The 21,129-nt window shown below is 36.0% G+C and overlaps 1 protein-coding gene and 1 long non-coding RNA gene across 5 annotated transcripts in view; one reads left to right on the top strand and one right to left on the bottom strand.

The window, feature by feature from the left end:
• Window positions 1-6,958, top strand: part of LOC135206172 (RNA/RNP complex-1-interacting phosphatase-like) — a 309,494-nt gene extending 302,536 nt beyond the window's left edge. For 3 of the 4 annotated variants that reach the window (XM_064237469.1, XM_064237467.1, XM_064237468.1), the window contains exon 9: window positions 5,769-6,958. In XM_064237469.1, the coding sequence (XP_064093539.1) occupies window positions 5,769-6,402 (634 nt within the window). In that variant the 3' untranslated portion in view covers window positions 6,403-6,958. The remainder of the gene's footprint in view (window positions 1-5,768) is intronic. The other variant, XM_064237470.1, reaches the window with a different exon arrangement.
• Window positions 1-21,129, bottom strand: part of LOC135206178 (uncharacterized) — a 469,022-nt gene that overhangs the window by 17,403 nt on the left and 430,490 nt on the right. The gene's annotated exons all lie outside the window — the stretch shown is intronic.

Here is a 21,129-nt window from a genome sequence, read left to right on the forward strand (position 1 = left end):
AGCAAACTCCCTCCTCTGCAGTTCTCCTGATGTGACAAGAACAGAATTTTGCATGTTGTAAGGTTCAGAGGCCTCTTGCCTTGGAGGCATGAGTCTGTTAGGCCCTTAAACGCCTATTGGACGTATTATACATCGACTAAAATTGTCTGTCGGGTACTAATCGGACGTAATGTATGTGGACTACATAAAGTTTTTTTTAAATATTCGCGGAAAAATAGTTATAGGCCTAGTTTGCAAAAAATTTTAAATCATGCGCCTTGAGGGATGCTGGGAGTTCACGGATCATGCTGTTGTTCCGTTTACAAGCGTTACCCAGGCACGCATGTGCGAATTTCTTTCTTCTCGCACTAAAAAGCACCAGCAGCGCCTCTCAGAAATTTTTTCGTCACTTTGTCGTAATTTTTGCACAGTTTTATATATGAAAATGTGTGCAATTTCATGTGGAATACAACCAAAAACAACCCATGGTTGTAGCTTTTATCAATTTTGAGATATTTTCATATAAATTACGATAAGTGCCAAAATTTCAACCTTCAGTCAACTTTGACTCAACCGAAATGGTCGAAAAACGCAATTGTAAACTAAAACTCTTGTATTCTAGTAATATTCAATCATTTACAAATGATTGAAAGTCACTAGCACAATATTTTGATTTATGGAGAATTTTTAAAAAACACTACGTCCGCGTGGTAACTCGGCCGAAAATCTCCGAAATTCTTTCGTCAGTTTGTCGTAATGTTTGTACCGTTTTATATTAGCCGTTACATAAAGTTTTACATATGAAAATGTGTGCAATTTCATGTAGAATACAACTAAAAATAACTCATGGTTGCAGCTTCTACCAGTTTTGAAATATTTTCATAAAAATCACGATGTGCAAAAATTTCAACCTTTGGTTAATTTTGACTTAACCGAAATGGTCGAAAAACGCAATTGTAAGATAAAACTCTTACATTCTAGTAATATTCAATCATTTACCTTCATTTTGCAACAAATTGGAAGTCTCTAGCACAATATTTCGATTTATGGTGAATTTTTGAAAAACACTTTTTCCTTACGTCCGCGTGTGGTAACTGCCGAAAATCTCAGAAATTCTTTCGTCACTTTGTCGTAATTTTTGCACCGTTTTTAATTAGCTGTTACATAATTTTATATATAGAGATATGCGCAATTTCATGTAGAATACAACAAAAAACAACCGATGGTTGTAGCTTTTATCAGTTTTGAAATATTTTCATATCACGTTAAGAGCCAAAATTTCAACCTTCGGTCAACTTAGACTCGCAATTGTTAGCTAAAACTCATATATTCTAGTAATATTCTATCATTTACCTTCATTTTGCAACAAATTGGAAGTCTCTAGCATAATATTTCGATTTATGGTGAACTTTTGAAAAACACTTTTTCCTTACGTCCACACCCGGTAACTCGGCCAATAATCTCAGAAATTCTTTTGTCAGTTTGTCGTAATGTTTGTATCATTTTATATTAGCCGTTACATAAAGTTTTATGTATGAAAATGTGCGCAATTTCATGTAGGATACAACAAAAAAATAACTCATGGTTGTAGCTTTTGTCAGTTTTGAAATATTTTCATATAAATCACGATAAATAGAAAAAATTCGACCTTCGGTCAACTTTAACTCTACCAAAATTGTCGAAAAGTGCAATTGTAAGCTAAAACACTTAAAGTCTAGTAATATTCAATCAATTACCTTCATTTTGCAACAAACGGGAAGTCTCCAGCACAGTATTTCAATTTATGGTGAATTTTTTAAAGAAACTTTTTACGTCCATGCGTTACGAATTCATACATAATTTTGTAATAATATTTTCTGTGTTGCTTTGATCGTTTTACAATTTGTTATATACCAAAATCATCGCAATTTAGTGTATAATACAACGAAAAAAATTAACTCATTAGCTTTAACCGTTTTACTCACAGCACGATTTGTATACAATATATGTGAAATTTTTTTTTCTCGCTGTCATATATTCCAATATTTATATATATGATAATGATTTTTTTTCATTTCTGATGGTTGCATACTATACTCCAGGCAATGACAAAAAAAGGAACCAAAAATGAACTCTTAATCTTAAAAAACTAAGCGTGCTGTAATTTTTTTTTTTAACTTTTTTTCCGCTTTGGCGCTAACTCTCAAACGCCGCTGGCATATGAGACACACTTTGGGAAGTAGCGGCTCGCCGTTTAAGGGTTAATTGATGAGCAACCTCCCGCAACATTGTAAAGGCCATTGCCTTGGAAAGTAGTGTTGTTGCTGCATGTGCCAACCTTTATACCTTCAAGGAACCCCTGTAACAAATTTTTCATATCTTCAGTAACCTCTCTCTCTCTCTCTCTCTCTCATATCTAATATCTACCATTGCGATTTGAGCTTTGTAAATTCAGAACAGCGTCATTTGTAATACATATTTATGTCAAGACTTTTTGCGGAACACCTGATGATGAAATGAGGAACCCCAGAGTTCCGCAGAACCCTGGTTGGGAATTGCTGGCTTGGACTATGAAGAGGCATACAGAGGTTGTTGGTATAGGGCCCTTGCTCCAGTGAGCAAATTTGCTTCTTCAAAGGAGAAAGTGTCTTTTTCCCTGTTTTCTCACCAGGTGTCCTAAGAGGAAAGGTAGAGGCCACTAGTGAGCTTCATCGGATTGACTCTTGGGACTTCCTGTTCAGCTGTGCAGTATCCTTTGAAGGGTTGTTGTTTTCTTTGGTACCTGGATGATTGGTTAGCTCTGGGTTATTCAAGGGATGCTTTCTTTGGGAAGGAGTGGCTTTTTAGTGTTGATCTGAGATCTTTTTGTCTTAATGTAGAGATCATGTTCAGTAGGTAGAAGTCTGACCTCCTGCAAGCAGCAGGTAAAGGGTATGGGTATGGTCCTAGACACAGTAGCAGTAAGAGCCATCCCAGAGGATCTCATGAAAGTTTCGAAGAGGTAAAGGCACAGCTCTTATCACAGCAATCACAACCTACTTAGTTTTACTAACGAAGATAAACACATTGTGGTACTGCCTGCCACTCCCAAGGTGTTGCTTCAGTGGCAAACGAAATAGCATTGGTTCTTATAGGCTTCTTCTTGCCAACTTGTGCCCCTAGTTGGGAAATAAGAGAAGACCTGCATGATGGTGGCTAGATGACAGACAACTACTGGGAGTTCTGCTGAGCTCTCCCCCTTCAGGAGAAGCTTCTGTTTATGTAGGAGTGTTCATTTCAGATATATGGAAGGAATGCACACTGCATCTGCACATAATGTTCTGATTAGCATTACAAGCATTCAAGAAACGATGTTGAAGAGCAACTTCTTAGTTGCCAGTTTGTTTTGGAGATTCACAGGTGGGCACTATGCCAAGCCAGAAAAATTATGTCATACATTCTGGGCAGATTGAGTATTTAGTGGGTCAGCTCAATTGCTGAAGTCAGAAATACGGGGTAGCAAAGAGAAGTTCAAGTAACAGGTATCCCGATGACTGAACTGTTTGCACCTAGAGTGAACAAAATGTCTCCAGATCTGTGGCCCAGATCCATGGGTAGCAATTGCGAATTTATTCCAACATACCTGAGAATCAAGAGTTCGTAACCTTGGATCTTCAGATGACTGGTTGTTCCTCATTTGGCCATATGCTAAATGATACACAGATCTGCTACCATTTTAGGTCAAGGTGCCAAGAGAGTTGCCTCTATGGCCCAGCTTCACAGGTGGAGGTTATCCAGCATATCCTGAGAGAGATTTCTTGGTACCGCCATTCTTGCTTCACATAAACGTAACAAGGAATGTGCCCCCTTTGATTGGTGTTGTACATACTCGTCTGTCTATCTGTTAAACAGACCACAGATTCCTTCATCTACCATTCCCAAGAAAATCACTTCTTAGTTTCTGCAGGGAAAGGCTTATCTCTCAGTCTTATTTCAAGTTATCAAACAGGAGTTGGATCTGTCCACCTTCAAGAGTGGGATGTATTAGTCTTACAAAGACTTTCAGCTTCTTTTATGGCTTTTGTAACTTTCCTTAAACTGCAACTTAACACCAAAAACTTTTTCAGAGAGCTGCATAGCTTGTCATATTTCGTCTGGCACTCTTTACCTTTCATCGCAGAGTTTACAGGCAATTCTTATACCCCCGTTAGTTTCAGATGAGAGGTTTGTGAGATTTTCAAGCCTTTCTCCTGGTAATTTAATTTGTGGAGACCCAGATGAGATGCTGTTGTGCCCAGTCCATCTTCTTAAGTACTACTGAAAAGGACCTACTTCTGCAGGCTGGACTGAAGGAGACTTTTCATTAGTACAGGTAGGTGCAAGGAAGAGGTGTTTAGGAAGACCGTTTCCTTTTGGCTTTTTAAGATTATCAAGCAGGCCTACAATTCCTCTCTTGAGGAGTCTAGCTTAAAGAGGCCTACAATTCCTCTCTTGAGGAGTCTAGCCTCCCTTTAAGCTTAAGTCCACACCTTTTATAAGTCAATGTTTCAGATATGAGAGTGGGAGTCTGGCATAGTCAGACTACTTTTACTTCTTTCCACCTGAAGGGTCCCCACCCCAGATGTTGCTGAATGCATTCTCTTTGGGACTGGTAGTGGCTGCTCAAGTTGTGTGGCTAGAGTCCCAGTAGAATGCATCACTTCTCAGCTTGGTACATTTCAAAGTACATGCTATGCTAGAATCATATAAAATATAGATGTAAAAGCATCTTTTCTCGTTTTCTGAAACCATTACTTGGTAATAGCCAGCTGCCCACTGACTTGACAACTCCCATGGTTCTCTTAAAATTTTCTTCCTTATTCATTGTTTCCTTAGTGTTCTCACTTTTTTTTTCTCCCCTCAAGGAGGTTATGTAAACATAGCATCACTTGCTTACATAAGCAAGTGGGTCAATGGCACATTAGGGCGGAATACAGCTCTTTTTCTTACAGGCACTACTCCCTTCTTATGAGTTAAGTCTCCATATATGAAAGTTGATGGCTGTATCCTTGTAGGAAAAAAATCAATTTTTTATGCAATTTTTATTTTTCCTAGGTATATGTAAAGAGTGAAGTGGCAAGTGTGAAGGGTGCCTACCCCCCCCCCCTCTTGCCACCACCTTCACCAAAAAACTAACAATTTGCATTCTAGGGTATTCCATATATTGAAGCCTGTGGTGTGAATACACAAGAAAAATCCATATTTCAGAAATTTTTTTCTGGTGATGGAACTCTCAGGAATATTTAGATGTGTACTATTCAGTAAGACAGAATTGCTCCACCTTATTGGCAATGGCAGTTTATTTGGACAGGGTGCTTTCAACAGTAGTTAATTGTAGTTTGGCAGTTTATTTGGACAGGGAGCTTTCAACAGTAGTTAATTGTAGTTCATTACACAGACTCACAAATACACATCAAGGGTATTGTGTGGAACTGTAAGAGTAAGTACCCATAACTTAATCTGATGGAGTTGTGAATTACCCTACAGAGGCTGCCTTACCTATAGAGGTGAGGTTCTATCCTCCCAATCCCATGTGATTGATGGAGCTTAAAAAGAGAAATTTAAACTACATTTCACTGGCATTATAGCAAAATAAATGATAGCTTAATAATTACTGTTTGTGAGAAATTTAAAATTCAAGGTCCCCTTCTAAGGAATTTTATTCATATATTAATGTAGTGAAAGTAAATTCCTAAGTTGTAAAATCTTGAGAAATGTCTCTCTTCTTATTTTATTAATCCATGGTCTTATAACTTGTTTACAGTAATGAATTGCTGTTTCTTCTTTTACAGCGGCGAAGATGACAATGATGACTCTTGGCCCACTGGACCAGCAAGAAAGTGGCCACGTACCCCCCACACAGAACGTAGAGACTATGAGCAGCAGCACTGGCAGTATAATAGAAGCAGCAGGACCCCAAGGCAAAGCTATCGGAGGTTGTCGTCGGAAAATCCAAGGCACAAGGTCCAAACCTCCCCATTTGGAGGGCAACGATACTATGACTCCTACTACCAAGGAAGGGCAGCTCCACAATATGACTTCAACTTTTACCAACAGCAGGGGTCGGGGTTGGGACCGCACAGAAACTCGCCTAGGTCAAGGAATGTCCGCTGGGAAAACAACAGTACACGAGGGAGGCCGAGGCAGTATCAGGGGCCAAGGCAATATGCGACGCCCCCCAAGAGGGAGAGGGAGAGATTAGATTTCAATGATGATACCCCTAACAACAAGCGTAGTACTCCGACAGCTCATGGATCTAGGCAAAACCCATTAAGCCCTGGACCCTCCAGCAATGTATTCAGCCCAGGAGACTCCAACACTTTCAGCCCTGCAGCAGTTGTTACCAGCTGGCGTAGAAGCAATACTTTTAGTCCAGAAAACTCCAAAACCTTCAGCCCTAGAGCACGTAGCTATCGCAGAAAATAATTCTTCTATTGCAGAAACTAATTCTGCATTGGTCCAGTGTTATAATAAATTTTTTTAACTATATGATGCACCAAACTATATTTTTGGTTAAATATGTATTTGTTTGGTACATCCAATATATATAATTTTCAGCGTTTTCCAATGTTTTGATATTAGGGGTTTTGGCATACGTTTTTAATATTCTTAAAGAGAAACCTTAAGTGTTTGGTGCAATAGAACATCCCTCATTAGGGGACCTTTAGTAGCTTGTTGTTATGAACATTCTTCCCGAACTTACTTTCTTACATTTTCTTTCTTACACTTATTACTTAATATTAATTTCTCTTTTTACTTTGACAAAATTAATCTTTGTGACATATAACAATATGTAGTATTGGACTTGTATTGTGAAATGTAGGTTTTCATCACTTGAAAATATATTCATCTCTTGGTTTCAATATATCTGCTCACTATGCAGACAAATTCCTTTGTTCAAGATATTTTATATACTGACACTTAATATACAATGAAATGTGGACTTTGTATAAAATGTTTCAGAAATATAAATTTTTCTAAAGGCAGTTTTTCAGTCCTTTACAGCACTTGTGATGTAAAATGAGAGCTTTAGTGTAGCTGACAAAAAGGTAACAGAGAGAGAGGGAGGAAAGTAATGCTAAACAGAGTTAAGGGGTGGACAAGTACTTTATGGAAAATAAGTGTAACAGAGAGAGAGAGGGAGGAAAGTAATGCTAAACAGAGTTAAGGGGTGGACAAGTACTTTATGGAAAATAAGTTGGTCTACAGTGAAGTAACAGCAAATGAAAAGGTTAATTAGCAACTCTACTTCAGAGTAAGTTGCAAGTTGAGAGATACTGTTTTGGATTAATGGATTGACTATTTTGAAGTCTGTGGTGCATAATGAGAAGGCAGAGATGAATTAAGCCATACTGTCTGGGTTGGAAATTTGTTTGAGGAGATGACTGCTCAGGAAATAAAGAGAACAATTAAGAGGTTGACATAGATTATTTAATGGACTTGGAAGTGAGATTCTGCAGTAAAGTGGTTAGTGTGTGAGCTAGTATCAGGGTTTGTAGGGTATGTTGGGATGCAGAAAATGTCCTAAAGGAAATGGGCAGTTGGAATAAATGTTCCTCTAAGAGCAGAGATGACAGAGGGGTCTGTCTGTAGGAATTTTAACAACATAACATTACTTAGTATATCAGGCAAGGTGTATGGTAGGATTTTGATTGAGAAGGCAGGCAGGTGACATGAAGGATAGATAGGGACATAGCAGGTGGATTTAGACGGGAGAATGTGTGGATCAAGTATTTATAAGAGTTGTATGAGTGTATGGGAAAAACTATATACAATAAAGAATATGGAAGGTGTTGATATAAAGTACAAAGTAAAGGGAGAAGTATAAAAAGGCTACAGAGATTAAATGCTGAAACAACAGAATAAATCAAGCTAGAAGTGGGAGAGTGAATGGTTTGGTGTAAAACTCTACTTTGGTTTGAGTAACAAAAAACACTGGAGACAGGAAAGTAGATATATAAGTAAATTTGTCTGGTAAGAAAATTGGTCATGAATGAGATATGGAACAAATGTTTGCAGATAATAGAGAACTGATGGAGGTGTGTGGTCACAAACTTGAGAAAAAAAAGTGTGAAAGAAGTTGTTGGGAGACCATTTAAGGTAATGTGAACAGTAGTAAGGTTATAAGGGTAAATGGAACTCAAGAGGATGTAGCCATGAATGTAAGTATAGATAATGGAAGAAAATAAGTGCCTATAATAAAGTCAGCATGGAAAAGTACAAAGGCAGTTGCGCCAACTTTATTATGAAAGTGAAGAGTGGTTTTTGAATGGCAATGAAGGCAAAGGATAAAGTTATTAAGAGAGATTGTTTTAACATGGTATAGGTGGAATAAGGGTTTAAAGGATGAAACATTATTGTTGCAATGAAAAGTGGACCACACCAATGAAAGTATTGATAATCTTGCTTTGGAGGTCGCGCAGAGGGAAAGGAGAATGACAAGTCAGACTAGAGATTGGGGGATTCGTGGGCGAAACGAGAAGCAGTGCTTTCAACATGGTATAGTCGTTGGTACGGGTACAGAAGGGGGTGCAAGAGGTACTGGAAAGAAGGCCTTTTAAATCCAGGGAGCAAAATGCGCACGGGAGCAAAATGTGCACGATAAGAGAATGGTGCAGTGGTTTCACCCATCAGTAGTTAGACGAGTGAAAATGTAACCGCTGGTCTGTCATTTACGTAATGATAACATACTTGTGTAATAGAGAGGCACTATTCCGAACTACTGGGCTACTTCTCAGTCGGTCTGACTGTTACGAATCGATGGTCAATCCTGCAACTTCTAGCTGATGACAAGAATTTTCCAACTGATGTAATATAGTATATACATATATATATTATATATATATATATATATATATATATATATATATATATATATATTATATATATATATATATATATATAGTGAATACCACAGGAAAAATAATATGCAGAAATTAGTAACCGAGGGCTTTCGTCCTTTAATAGGACATTGTCGAGGCACGAATGAGATACGCTTGAAAAGAAAGTTACAATGTAAACAAAAAAGACCAGGAATGCCATAAGAGAAACGGAAGTTTAGCCACACAAGCGCCTCAGTGGCGTAATCGGTATGGTCTTGGCCAGCCACCTCTGTGATTGAGGAGTCAGAGATCTGTATTTTTGGTGATAAGAAGTTCAATCTCGACGTGGTTCGGAAGTTACGTAAAGCCGTTGGTCCCATTGTTGAATAACCACTGGTTCCATGCAACGTAAAAACACCATACAAACAAACTTTGCCATACAAAGTCCAAAAACATTTATACACCTGAATATATTAGTTTTTTTCCTTATACTTATCTACAACTTTTTAATTATGAAGGCATCGAGTTTAAACAGACCAAGACTTCAATTTAGAACACTTCACGGTGTTGTGTAGATATATATATATATATATATATATATATATATATAATATATATATATACATTGAATTTGTCAGTTACATTCATTTGTTATACGTTCTAACATTTGTAGTAGATATGATTCCTTTATGGGCAAGTTATTCCCGAAGTAAAAATAAATCGATATGAAAGGTAATTTGTGGCTTAATATCTGAATATACATAAATATAAATACAAATAGCCAACAATACACACAAGTTCACTTATTACACATTACAGCATATAAGTTTCTATGTAATAAATACACAATAAACAAGCAACTCCGCCGTGAAGATGAAAAAACGATATAGAATCTTGTTAGGCACAAGAAAGAAAAGGTGAAGGATATTACCGGACGACAAAATTTACGCTTTGTTGGAATTTAAAGCGATTAATTATACCCTAATAAGATTTGCTTATGTATGGGCCCATTATGTTTGCGAAACCACACTTTTTGGTATGTATATCTTAGTTTAACCAGACCACTGAGCTGATGAACAGCTCTCCTAGGGCTGGCCCGAAGGATTAGATTTTTTTACGCGGCTAGGAACCAACAACGGGACCTACAACTTATTGTGGAATCCGAACCACATTATATCGAGAAATTAATTTCTATCACCAGAAATAAATTCCTCATAATTCCGCGTTGGCCGAGCCGGGAATCGAACTTTGGACCACAGTATTGGTAGCCGAGCGCGAAAACCACTCGTCCAACGAGGAACTACTTGGTATATAATAATAGCGATGCTGGCGCACGAAAGAACAGCTGGGTTCTTTGCCGGTCGAGTTATACCACCTGCTTAGGGAGAGCTGTGTTCGCGTTCTTCGCAGCTAAAGCTGATTGGAAAAAAAATGAGAAATGCTCCTATAAATAAATGAGGCTTACAATGGCTTTATTTGGGGATCTAACTTTAATATAAAAAAAATGGCCTAAATGCAGATTATATTTACCGTTGAAGACATTTGGGATATTGATGGTTCGGGTGTTTTTCCTCTATGGGTTAGAAAACTGGAGATTCTTGAGAATAACGTATCAATGTTCCCTTGCGTAGCAAAAACAACTCTCCTACACTGTAACTCTATCATTGTATCAACAATTAAAACTAAATGTATCCCTTAATATTTTAATAAACGAAAACCAATATTCCAAAATCAGTCATTTGCAAAACTGTAAGTATTATGATTTCAGATCGTCATGGCTGCTTCCTATTCAGTTTACAGAACACTGGATACAACAAATTAGAAGTCGCCAGAGCTGTTCGTAAAATGATGACATTAATAACATCAGCTAATTTAAGAGAATGAAGTCTCCAAATCTTCTGGCAACTTAGGATTCCTAAGTTTGGGTTTTGAAATATTTTATGATTCTAATATCAAGAGCTTCATCAACATATCCGAAAACCGATTCATTCTTATCATTGTTTCATATAACGTGCAATAAGATAACATTAGCTTCTAAACAGGCCGGACTGAAGTGGCTAATCAATTCTAACTCTCTAGATCTTGAAAACAACTTCATTATATCGCACTTCTGAAATAATTTTATCATAATACACATCATAAAAATCTACGACAAAATATCTGATACGTTTAAGATGTAATCGCAGGATTCTAAGCGCTCAACACCTACTTCTTTACAATATAACCACCCTATGGAAGTAAATGAAAGAATATTCACAGTATTTTTTATATTCATTCTTTTAACGTGGGATAGAGACAATTTTAACTCTGTCTTTTTTTGTGATCTTGACCTTAATAAGACTATAAAAGGTAACACTATAGAGATATTTTTCTTTCCTTTAGTAAGGTGTATTCCAGTGTAACTAGAGATTTTTTTAAGTAGAAAAATATAATAAAAAATATAAAGGATCATGAATAATTCGTTAATTTGCAAATAGTCGGACTTTCTCGTAGATAACGATTTTATGGAAAGAAAGCGTTGCGAAAAATCATTACATTATTGAAAAATTCTGAGTTTAGCTCAGCCCTTGAAAATATGAACATACAGAAGGACTGTCTACGACTGCTGCCCTTTACAATCAATAAACCCGCATCTCCACCATTATATTTCCGCCAACTTACTAGATAGGTACACTACCTAGTCTTGGTACGTATAAAACCACGATATTTTCTGGTAAACTTGAAACTTCCCACAATAAGTGACATTTTCTCGGTTCTTACATTACTGAAGCTAACAATAAACATGACTCACTAATTACTCTGAATATATCTCTAGAATTTAATGAGATGCGTAAGCGCGACCTTCATGCCGGGACTATTTCCTGCAAGGAAAATTACTCGCTAGTTCCTCGAAAGCGCCAGAAGTAGAAGAGATGGGAGTCGCTCACAGAAACAAAAACTTGAAAATGCGGCGCATGTTGTCGATGGCGTCAGTGTAGCTACAATGTCGCTCAAAAGGAATGTTTTAATTGAGTCCTTCAAGTCTGGTGCGAAGGATGCCTGATAAACGAGAACAAAAATAGTTCTCAAGCTACAATTGCCAAATCTCAAACAGTTTAACGACACCTCTGTTTAATCCGAAAATAAGGTCGCATTACGCCAACAGAGCTCTTTTAACAGATTTTTAAGTAATCGATACTTGCGCAATGACTCAATATACCAATGGAAAAAAATTGTTCTCACTTGTTTCAGATTACCTGACTTGATATAAACAGACTGCTTTCTGCGCTGGAAAATAGTTATCTGCATTCCTATATGCACAAGTTATCTTGCAAGTAATGCATTGCTTAGTCCATAAAACGCGCGCGCGCCACACACTAAATTATGCATACACATAAAAATATATTTTTATTTATTTATATATATGTACAATATAGTGTGCGTTCTTTTTATTATCTATGCAATGCATTACTTGCAAGATAACTTGTGCATATACTAGGACTGCAGATTACTCTTTCCCAGCACAGAAAGCAGTATAAATCAAGTTGATATATATATATATATATATACATATATATATATATATATATATATATATATATACACACACACATATATACATATGTATATATGTATATATATATATATGTGTGTATATATAGTATATATATATATATATATATATATATATATATATATATATATATATATATATATATATATATATATATATACACAACATAACCGGACACAGTTTTGAACTAAGTATAATTATCTTCAAAAGCGCGATTAAAACTGAGGTATTGCAGCGTCAAAACACTACGAATTGTCACCCCACTTAAGCGAAAAACAAACAGTCTTATGGTACACATGCCATCTCGCTTAAGGGTCTTCGTAGAGCTTAATATATAAGAAATGAGTCTTAGCAAGAAGGAGATTTCCTTTCAAGACGTTGACAGTGACAAATGTCTGGGCTGAAGATTACAGCCATGATTATGGTCAGGGATTTATCACGGACGATCGCGTTACTAGCTGCCAGAACCACTTCGTTCTTCCCTTCAATAAGTGACTGCAAATCTATTTGTATGTCCTTTAGCTTGGCCAACGTTGTTAACTCATTCGTAAGAAAATTTGGAGTAATACATAAATTTAAGTTTAACAATTGCATCAGCATTACCAAAGAACTTTTGTTGTAAAAGCGTCAAAATTTGTGCAGTGAAAAAATTCGCTGATATACACGTATACGCTGATAAATATGTTAATTTCAAATTTGTGTTTAATAACCCGTAAACAATAGGCAGAGTTTTCAAATTCAAATACAACCTTTCGAAATTGATGTTCTCTCGTTATCTACGAGTATACTTGTCCAAAATGTAATTTTGGAAATTACGTCGGATCTATCCGACGCTTACTGAAGTCCGTATCGATTCTCATAGACGTGTCAGTTATCGCATCGGCTGCATTTTAAAATCTGAATAAATTTTGGCCGCAAGGAACCACTCAAATTCATGTAAAACTGACATTACCTTATGCGCAATAATTTCAAAATATTCTGCCAAACTACCGATTGTCTTTCGCTCCTTTAGTCGCCATCCTTAAACAACCAAACTACCTCTACACCATTACATATTACCTAACTGCCTATTACTTACATTCTCTATCTCTCTCCCTCCCCCCCCTTTTTATTCCTCTAACATCGCCTTTGACGATTCTATTCTCTCTCAGTTAACACCCAAACCTCTTAACAGCAAGTCCAGCAAACTTGGGTGAAACCATGACCGCATTTCTATTTTACAGATGAGAAAAACGAAGAAAGACTAGCAAAACCTGATATTTTCCAGAAGAAAGAAATACATAACTAAATTGCGAAAAACTGTTTTTAGGAAATGTCGAAAATGTAAATGTAATGCACGAATTATTTTAAACAAATCACAAGAGAATTATGAAGTAAAAAACAATTTTAGCTATTTGACTTGCTGGGTCCCTGTCCTGGAATAAGAAGACCTTGACCTGGGGTTATCTGATGTTGTGCGGCTTTGGTGTGGATGTCACCGATAACTGAATGGTGTCCCGCTTATTAATGAATTCATTACACTGGTTGTACAGATATCTTATTTGATTTACCTAATTACATACTTTAAAAGGAGAGTACGTCAGCTCTCGCTCTCGCTCTCTCTCTCCATATATATTCCAAAAAAAAACACATATCTTCTACACCGGAAAGTTTTTGATATCGAAAAAGGAATGAAGAAAATCCTTGAACAGTCGAAAATAGGTTTGCGAATTCTGCCAAAATAAGAAACGTATTACCATACGCTTGCCAACAAACAACCTCTCGGTAGGAAATAACTACCTCTGGTAAATCACCCTGAAAAGTAAAAATCCATGACAAACTTTTCCTCTCCATTCCAGTCCAGTGAATTTCAAGTTTTCCACGAGTCGAATTACTGACGTTACATTCAGTGCAGTACAGAGAACCAACTCATCTTGGTTGAGTTTACATTCTGTATTTCCAGAAGGCAGAATTTACGAAGATCATCACAAACCAGTCTATAAATTCTACGGTGCAGTTATCAAAACTACCCTTTTCCTCATTTCAACTGTTTACCGATAGCAAAAACTCAGCTCATATTATTTGCAAATCCTCCCATTTTGTTATCCTTGTCTTTTCCTTCAGCAAACATAATTATGGCTCCTTCACAACCTTTCCTCTTCCAGAGCTTCAAGTGGGTCTCTCGCTCTTTCTCTCTCTCCCCCCGTTTATTTTCCTTCAGCACACTTCCTCCCACCTCCTGTTTCTTGGGCTCCATTGATCGAGAAATTCCCTATTACACTTAACATTTCCCTGCCAGCTCCACTCCCACTACTCTAAACATTCTAACATACAAAAACTGTATTTACACCTTCACCAGAAGCTTCAGAAGTCAGTCAAGACGGTGGTGTAAATATGTCCAAGTAGTCAGATTGTTTGAGAACGTGCCTCCCTCCTTCTTCAGGCACACACCCTGCCCTCCTCCATGGCCTTGTAGGTTGGTCAGGATTCTCCCTCTGTCCTAAGACACCCACCCTCCCACCAACGACAACTGGGCATTCATGAATCGGAGGGAGGTAAAAAGAGGAGGCATACCAGAATGTGTGGATCGCTATGTATTTAATTAAGTAAAGTAAGCAAAATACTTTTGGTAACTGTTAAATGAACGAGTACAGGCTAAGTACATTTTGGTACCTGTTAACGGAACAAACAAAATACTCTACGGTAAATGTTAATTAAGAGAGAAGTAAATTACTTTCCGTTGCCTTTAGAAACATAACCAAAACCATTTGGTATCTATCGTGAGAATAACCAAATGTGCAAACTCAACCATGTCTACAGTATAATTACTTTCGCGTACATCGCGACACCTCTGGGGTGAGCTGACGTGAATGCAGGTTACTAACATTGGGACCGGATAATCTACGCAGTTTGTGAATGGCGACCAGGCAGAAAGTTTGGATTGCTTACATGAAATTCCAGTTTGTATGTAAATTTAGTAGCGAACATGAGAATACTAGACCTTTCTCCGTTTAGTAATTTTTTCTTCGTGAAGTATACGGGAACTCTTGCGGGATAACTAAATGAAAGGACGAATATCAAATAAACATGCACACACAAACACGTGTGACGTGAGCAAGACTCTGGGAGATGAAACAAAAATACCGGAATGCAGCATAAGCAGATTTTAATGTTTAATCACAATTCAAATCCGTCGTCAGAAACCACGCAATTAAAAAAGGGAAATAGCAAACTTCACCAGACCCCAGCTGTCGCTTTAACCCTAGTTTCCGTTTCAATTGCGGATTCCCAGTTAGCCTTGGAATACCTGTTCCGAAGACCAAGGATTTAAATACGGACGTACATGAAGAGGTACGAAAATTCTGAATACTAAAATAGATGGAAATAGGAAAAAATCTTCAAATAAGTACAGTAGTCTTGATCGGTAATTACTTAAAACGCAATACCATACTTAATTTGAAAAATGTATTATATGTCCATATTAGTTCCTTACTGGGTAAGCCATAAAATACACACACATTATATATATATATATATATATATATATATATAATATATATATATATATATATATATATATATATATATGTGTGTGTGTGTGGTTCCCTCTTTACTCATCACCGCTGCAAAAATCAGGTTTATTGAATTGTATATATATGGGAATGAATCCTCTAAGCTGGTCGATCGAAGTCCGTAACTAAAAATAAAAATGCAATAACAACTTTGGCAACAAGGGGAAATTTTGTGACTTGGGAATAAAACAGTTACTATCAGTATTTTTCATAAAATAAGATATATATTTTCTGTCAAAAAAATAGCTTTCCCAATTCTTCGTTGATGCAAAAGAAAACTAAATGAAAGTACAAGAAACTTCAGAAAAATTTCCCTTCCAAACCACAAGATGAATACCCAGAAAAATTTATGGAAATGAGAAATCCTTACTTAGTTTCTGACTGTGTGTGTGTGTGTGTGTGTGTGTGCTAAGTATAGAGGTGATATTCAAATACACAGTCCACCATAGTAAGAAAGAAAGAGAGAGAGAGAGAGAAAATAGTTATGAAAACTATATATTCCTATACATAGGTATAACTAATAAATTCAAAGAATGCTTCTTCTGAGGCTACGCACATTTATAGTTTATTGAAATAATTAGAGATAACAAGGCGTGATCCGACCTCCAGCTTACTTGGGGCATGCGCTAAAATCTATGGTCAAATAGAGCGTTGTTTCACCAATGAAAATTAAAATAACCATGGTATATTTTATTGGAGATAATTTTTCTGTACTGTATAGCATGCACATGATTTATTTTTTACATTTTCATTCTAATAATTAAATCCTAAATATACTATCCTAAAATTCCTGTAGCTTTAACTCAATGCGAAACACCCTTTTCAGACCTTTTTAGGTTTTCCTACCCACCAACAACAACAAAGTAGTTTGAAGGTTTACTTCCCAAGTAAGCGAAAATTACCTTACAAAATCTAGTTGTCTTCCTCCACGGCATGGAAACAACGCGATAGCGCCAGAGCGAGGTAACGATCATTACCAAAACAATCTCGGACGGAAATTCTTATTTATCATTGTCCGCTCTGGCAATAATGTTTGGACAGTTTGCATCACGAAAACACTCCATCTCTAAATTCCAGGAAACCTAAGACACCAAGAGGGCGAGGAACAACAAAGGAATCCTCAATATTAAATACCTCCTGAAAATATGTAAGAGTTTGTTTATTGAACATTTTTGGTGAATATGACCTTGCTGAAATGAGCCGAAATTAAACCATCAGCATAACTTTGTCTCGTATTTCATATAACAAAAAAAAAAAATGGAGATTCTACATAAAAATTCAACTTGCGAAAGCAATAGCAACCCTTAATAAAAGCTTAGTGTGCATTTATGATTTTACTGTTCATAAGATTATTCTCATTTTTCTCCAGACTTTGAACTATTAGTAGTTCTACGGCTTTCTAATTTGAAAAAAAGAAGATGAATCTTGCCTCTCTCAAATGCGATAGAGAACACTAATTGCCAGATTTGGGTTACTTGTTTTAAGTATTTTCTCAAATTATGAACTCCTCAAAAGTTCAAGCGAAGATGCATTGCATTACTACCATAAAGCAATTAAAGCGTATTTTAAAAATTTTATTTCTATTTCTATATATTTATCTATTAACTTATCTTTTTCTTATTTTCTAATAACCCATCTCTCCTGTCCATATATTTCCTACTTATCTTCGGTAACGTCTTTCAAAATGAACACCCTATTCTTTGGAAGCTTGAATTTCAAGCCAATGGCCTCTGTAGGCTTGATCCACAACGATGGAGGGTTTCTCTTCTGTATAATACCCACAATTAAATTATTATTTCACTTCCGATATATATATATATATATATATATATATATATATATATATATATATACACACACATACATACATACATACATACATAATACATACATCACACACACACATATATATATATATATATATATATATATATATATATATATATATATATATATGTGTGTGTGTGTGTGTGTGTGTGTGTGTGTGTGTGTGTGTATACATATTCCTCTAAACAACCATAGAAAACCCAACTTATCGCAAGTTTATTTTCATTATCTTATGTTCATAAAATGGCTTGAAATAACATAACTAACCAAACTGGAATTTCTCTCTTCGTCCGTCTCCGCCTTCATTATTTCGTGTTAATTCGAAAGTTACCTCACAAGGATGCAAGTCCAGTTTACTGATTAGTCTGAAATCTGATAACATCGAAATTCAGGTAAAGTAAGGAATGACGTCATTCATCTGTAGCCCATTGAGTAATCCTCAGACTATGAGAAAAAGAGGCAATTCATTCATTAAAACACAACTTGTGGTCCTTGATAATCAGCTGACTTCATGCACACTTTCCTTGTGGACACAGTAAAAGAAGTGTTTGGCTTTTCCAGCAAAGATTTGTTTATTAAAGTGACGATGAACTTATTTTCCCCTTACAAAAAGTAAGAAAAAAAATCAATGCGTAGTTTACAGCCAATCTCGCTTTTTTGTTTACTTTTAGTTCAAACAATGCAATTATATAATTATTTTTTTCAATCTGTATAGGTACTATAGGGCAAGTCTTTAGCCTATAGTCCCCCTTCAGTCCAATTCTTTTTTTTTTTTTTTTGTTCCAAAGACTTTTTCTTATTAACAACATACACTTTTCATTAAAGGTATTCAGCCATAGGAGAAAATCGACTATCCCATTTGAAAAATTAAATTACCAAATAAATATTTTTGTAAAATTTCAAATTATTTTTAGCCAAGTTTCCCGAAAATTATGTTGCATTCACTATCAATAAACTGAAATGATCAAGTAGCGAATATTGTTTACGATAAACATAAGGCTCCAGCAATATGAACCATTTTCTCTTGGAATTCTGTGTGCTTCGCTTTTCCCCAGAAAATCCTTAGTTTCTTCTGTATCTTAATAAAATTTGATAAAATAAATATATAACCTCACATTCTAATCTGGTCCTACAATACTGTAAAAAGAAATTAAGTAATCTAAGTGTAAAAGTAAATAGTGTACCTATGACTGCATGCGCTTGAGCGTACACCTTCACGCACCTTACATAAAATTCGCAAGTGTAATAACCTTATGTTTATTCAATAACTATTTGTCTCAACCGCCTCTCTTTCTCTCATTAACTATTCGTTCGTCCAATTTATCCATCACGAACTGCTTAACAAGAAACAGGTAGTTATCACAAAGATAACAAGAGAGCAAGGACAGGAAAAAAAAATAAAAATAAAATAAAAACAAACAAATGTTTATCAACAGTATTATTGCAATAATTCTTGCTTTCAGTTAGTTTTTAGTTTACAAAAATGAATAACCACCAACTTCAAACGATAAAATGCTTCATAAATACAGAATTCTTCTTAAAGTCAAAATCGGAAATTCACAATTCATGAGCTTGTCCTGACCTTGAACGGGAGTTCATGGCCAGAATCTTAAACAACTTGGGTAATACATACTGAGGAGCGCAAATTCTTCACAGGCACCTTAATTTTTTATGCTATCTACGAAAATGCCTACGAACACTCTCACACATCATACTGTGGACGGAGGATTTTAAAGGATATGCGCATAAATAAAAATGACACAAAAGTAATTTGCCCAGTGAAAAGGAATTTTTTTTCTTGAACATAGTAGTTGGCCACTGGCTTAATCAATTCATATATTTCGACATCGGTGTAATAACTCTGTGGGTCGTTCGTTGTAATTACCTAATCAATCTTTTATGGTAATAATTCCCAGCTGTTCAGATTTCGAAAGCTTATCTATAAAATTCGTTTTAATTGCTCTTTGGCAGCAACGCTACTTTTCACTATTTAATTATCTATTTGTTCAAAGCACGTATGTGTTAAACAATTAACTTCGTATTATGCCTAGAGCGATGTTTGGAAAAATAATGGTATCCTTAAAGCACGGGCTTTCTTGGATTAAATAAATGATGAAAAATAAATACAGTGAATTTTGTGAAATGAAGCATGAACAGAATATCTCAAGTCATATCTGAAGATGAAATGGATATTACGAACGTTATAAATTGAATATTTAGACTGATCAAAAGCCTCTGCATTCTTTGCCTCCTGTTTCCTATGATTTTCCGTCTTAAGTGTATTACACCAACATTCTATGAATTTCATAGTTAGCCGAGAGGGGGACAGGAGGCAAAGAACAGAGGCAACTGATGAATAAAAGGAAGGTGCTAATTAAAAAGGCTTATACATTCCAATAACTGCCTTTCCCTTTCATACTTTTTCCTCTTTTCTTAGCCACATCCTTCGGTTTGCTTTTCATGGTTTCACCATATATGGAACAACTTCGCAATGCCTTCGGTAATGACAGCTAAAATGTTTTACGAAGCTTACGTTAACCAAGTTATTCGAATGATATCAAAAATGACACACAAAATCCTCTTCCTCTAGATAAGGCTTAGCTGACCAGGACATCCTCCAAATTTAATTAACTATAAACGAGGAGTCTTGTTCCTTTCTTTTCACCATCCTCGACAGCTTGCTCTATTACCTGTCAAGATTCTATCAATGGTGATCTTTCAAGCATTTTATGAGCATATCAGACGAAAACTAGCCAGTTTCCATGAGAAATTTACAAGCTACTAAAACTAATACCTCAGTATACTAGAACGGGAACTCACTCTGATCACATAAAAATGAAAATATCAAAATTAAGCCTCACGTCTATTACTTTCTAAATCTTGACCAAAATAAAGTCTCTATGAAGCATTAAATTGCAAATAAATGAATCGCCCGGTTGTCTTTAAAAATGTGACAGGCAGACTCAGTGTAGAAATGGGGAAATTTCCTCACGCATGTGTCCCATAAGTTGCCGGTCAGATTTTCAAGATACAACCATTTGAATGTGTTATTAACAAGTTAGAGCTTCCATGAGAGGTTACTAGGACATACTCATACATGCTCATGGACATGATACAGCCCTGCTCAGTGAAGATAAAGTTGGCCTAAAGAACACAACGCCGAAAGTTGAATGTGAAGGGTAGTATTGATCAAGGATGCGAAAGTACAAAGTACTCGTACAAGTATATCTAATTCTAGACGGCAGAGCAAAATGTGAAGGGTAGTATTGATCAAGGATGCGAAAGTACAAAGTACTCGTACAAGTATATCTAATTCAAGACGGCAGAGCAGAGACTGTTGGAGAGGATGCTGATGAATGTAGCTAATATATATATATATATATATATATTATATATATAT

The sequence above is a fragment of the Macrobrachium nipponense genome, chromosome 29 (assembly GCF_015104395.2).
Source record: "Macrobrachium nipponense isolate FS-2020 chromosome 29, ASM1510439v2, whole genome shotgun sequence".
Classification (NCBI taxonomy): Eukaryota; Metazoa; Arthropoda; class Malacostraca; order Decapoda; family Palaemonidae; genus Macrobrachium; species Macrobrachium nipponense.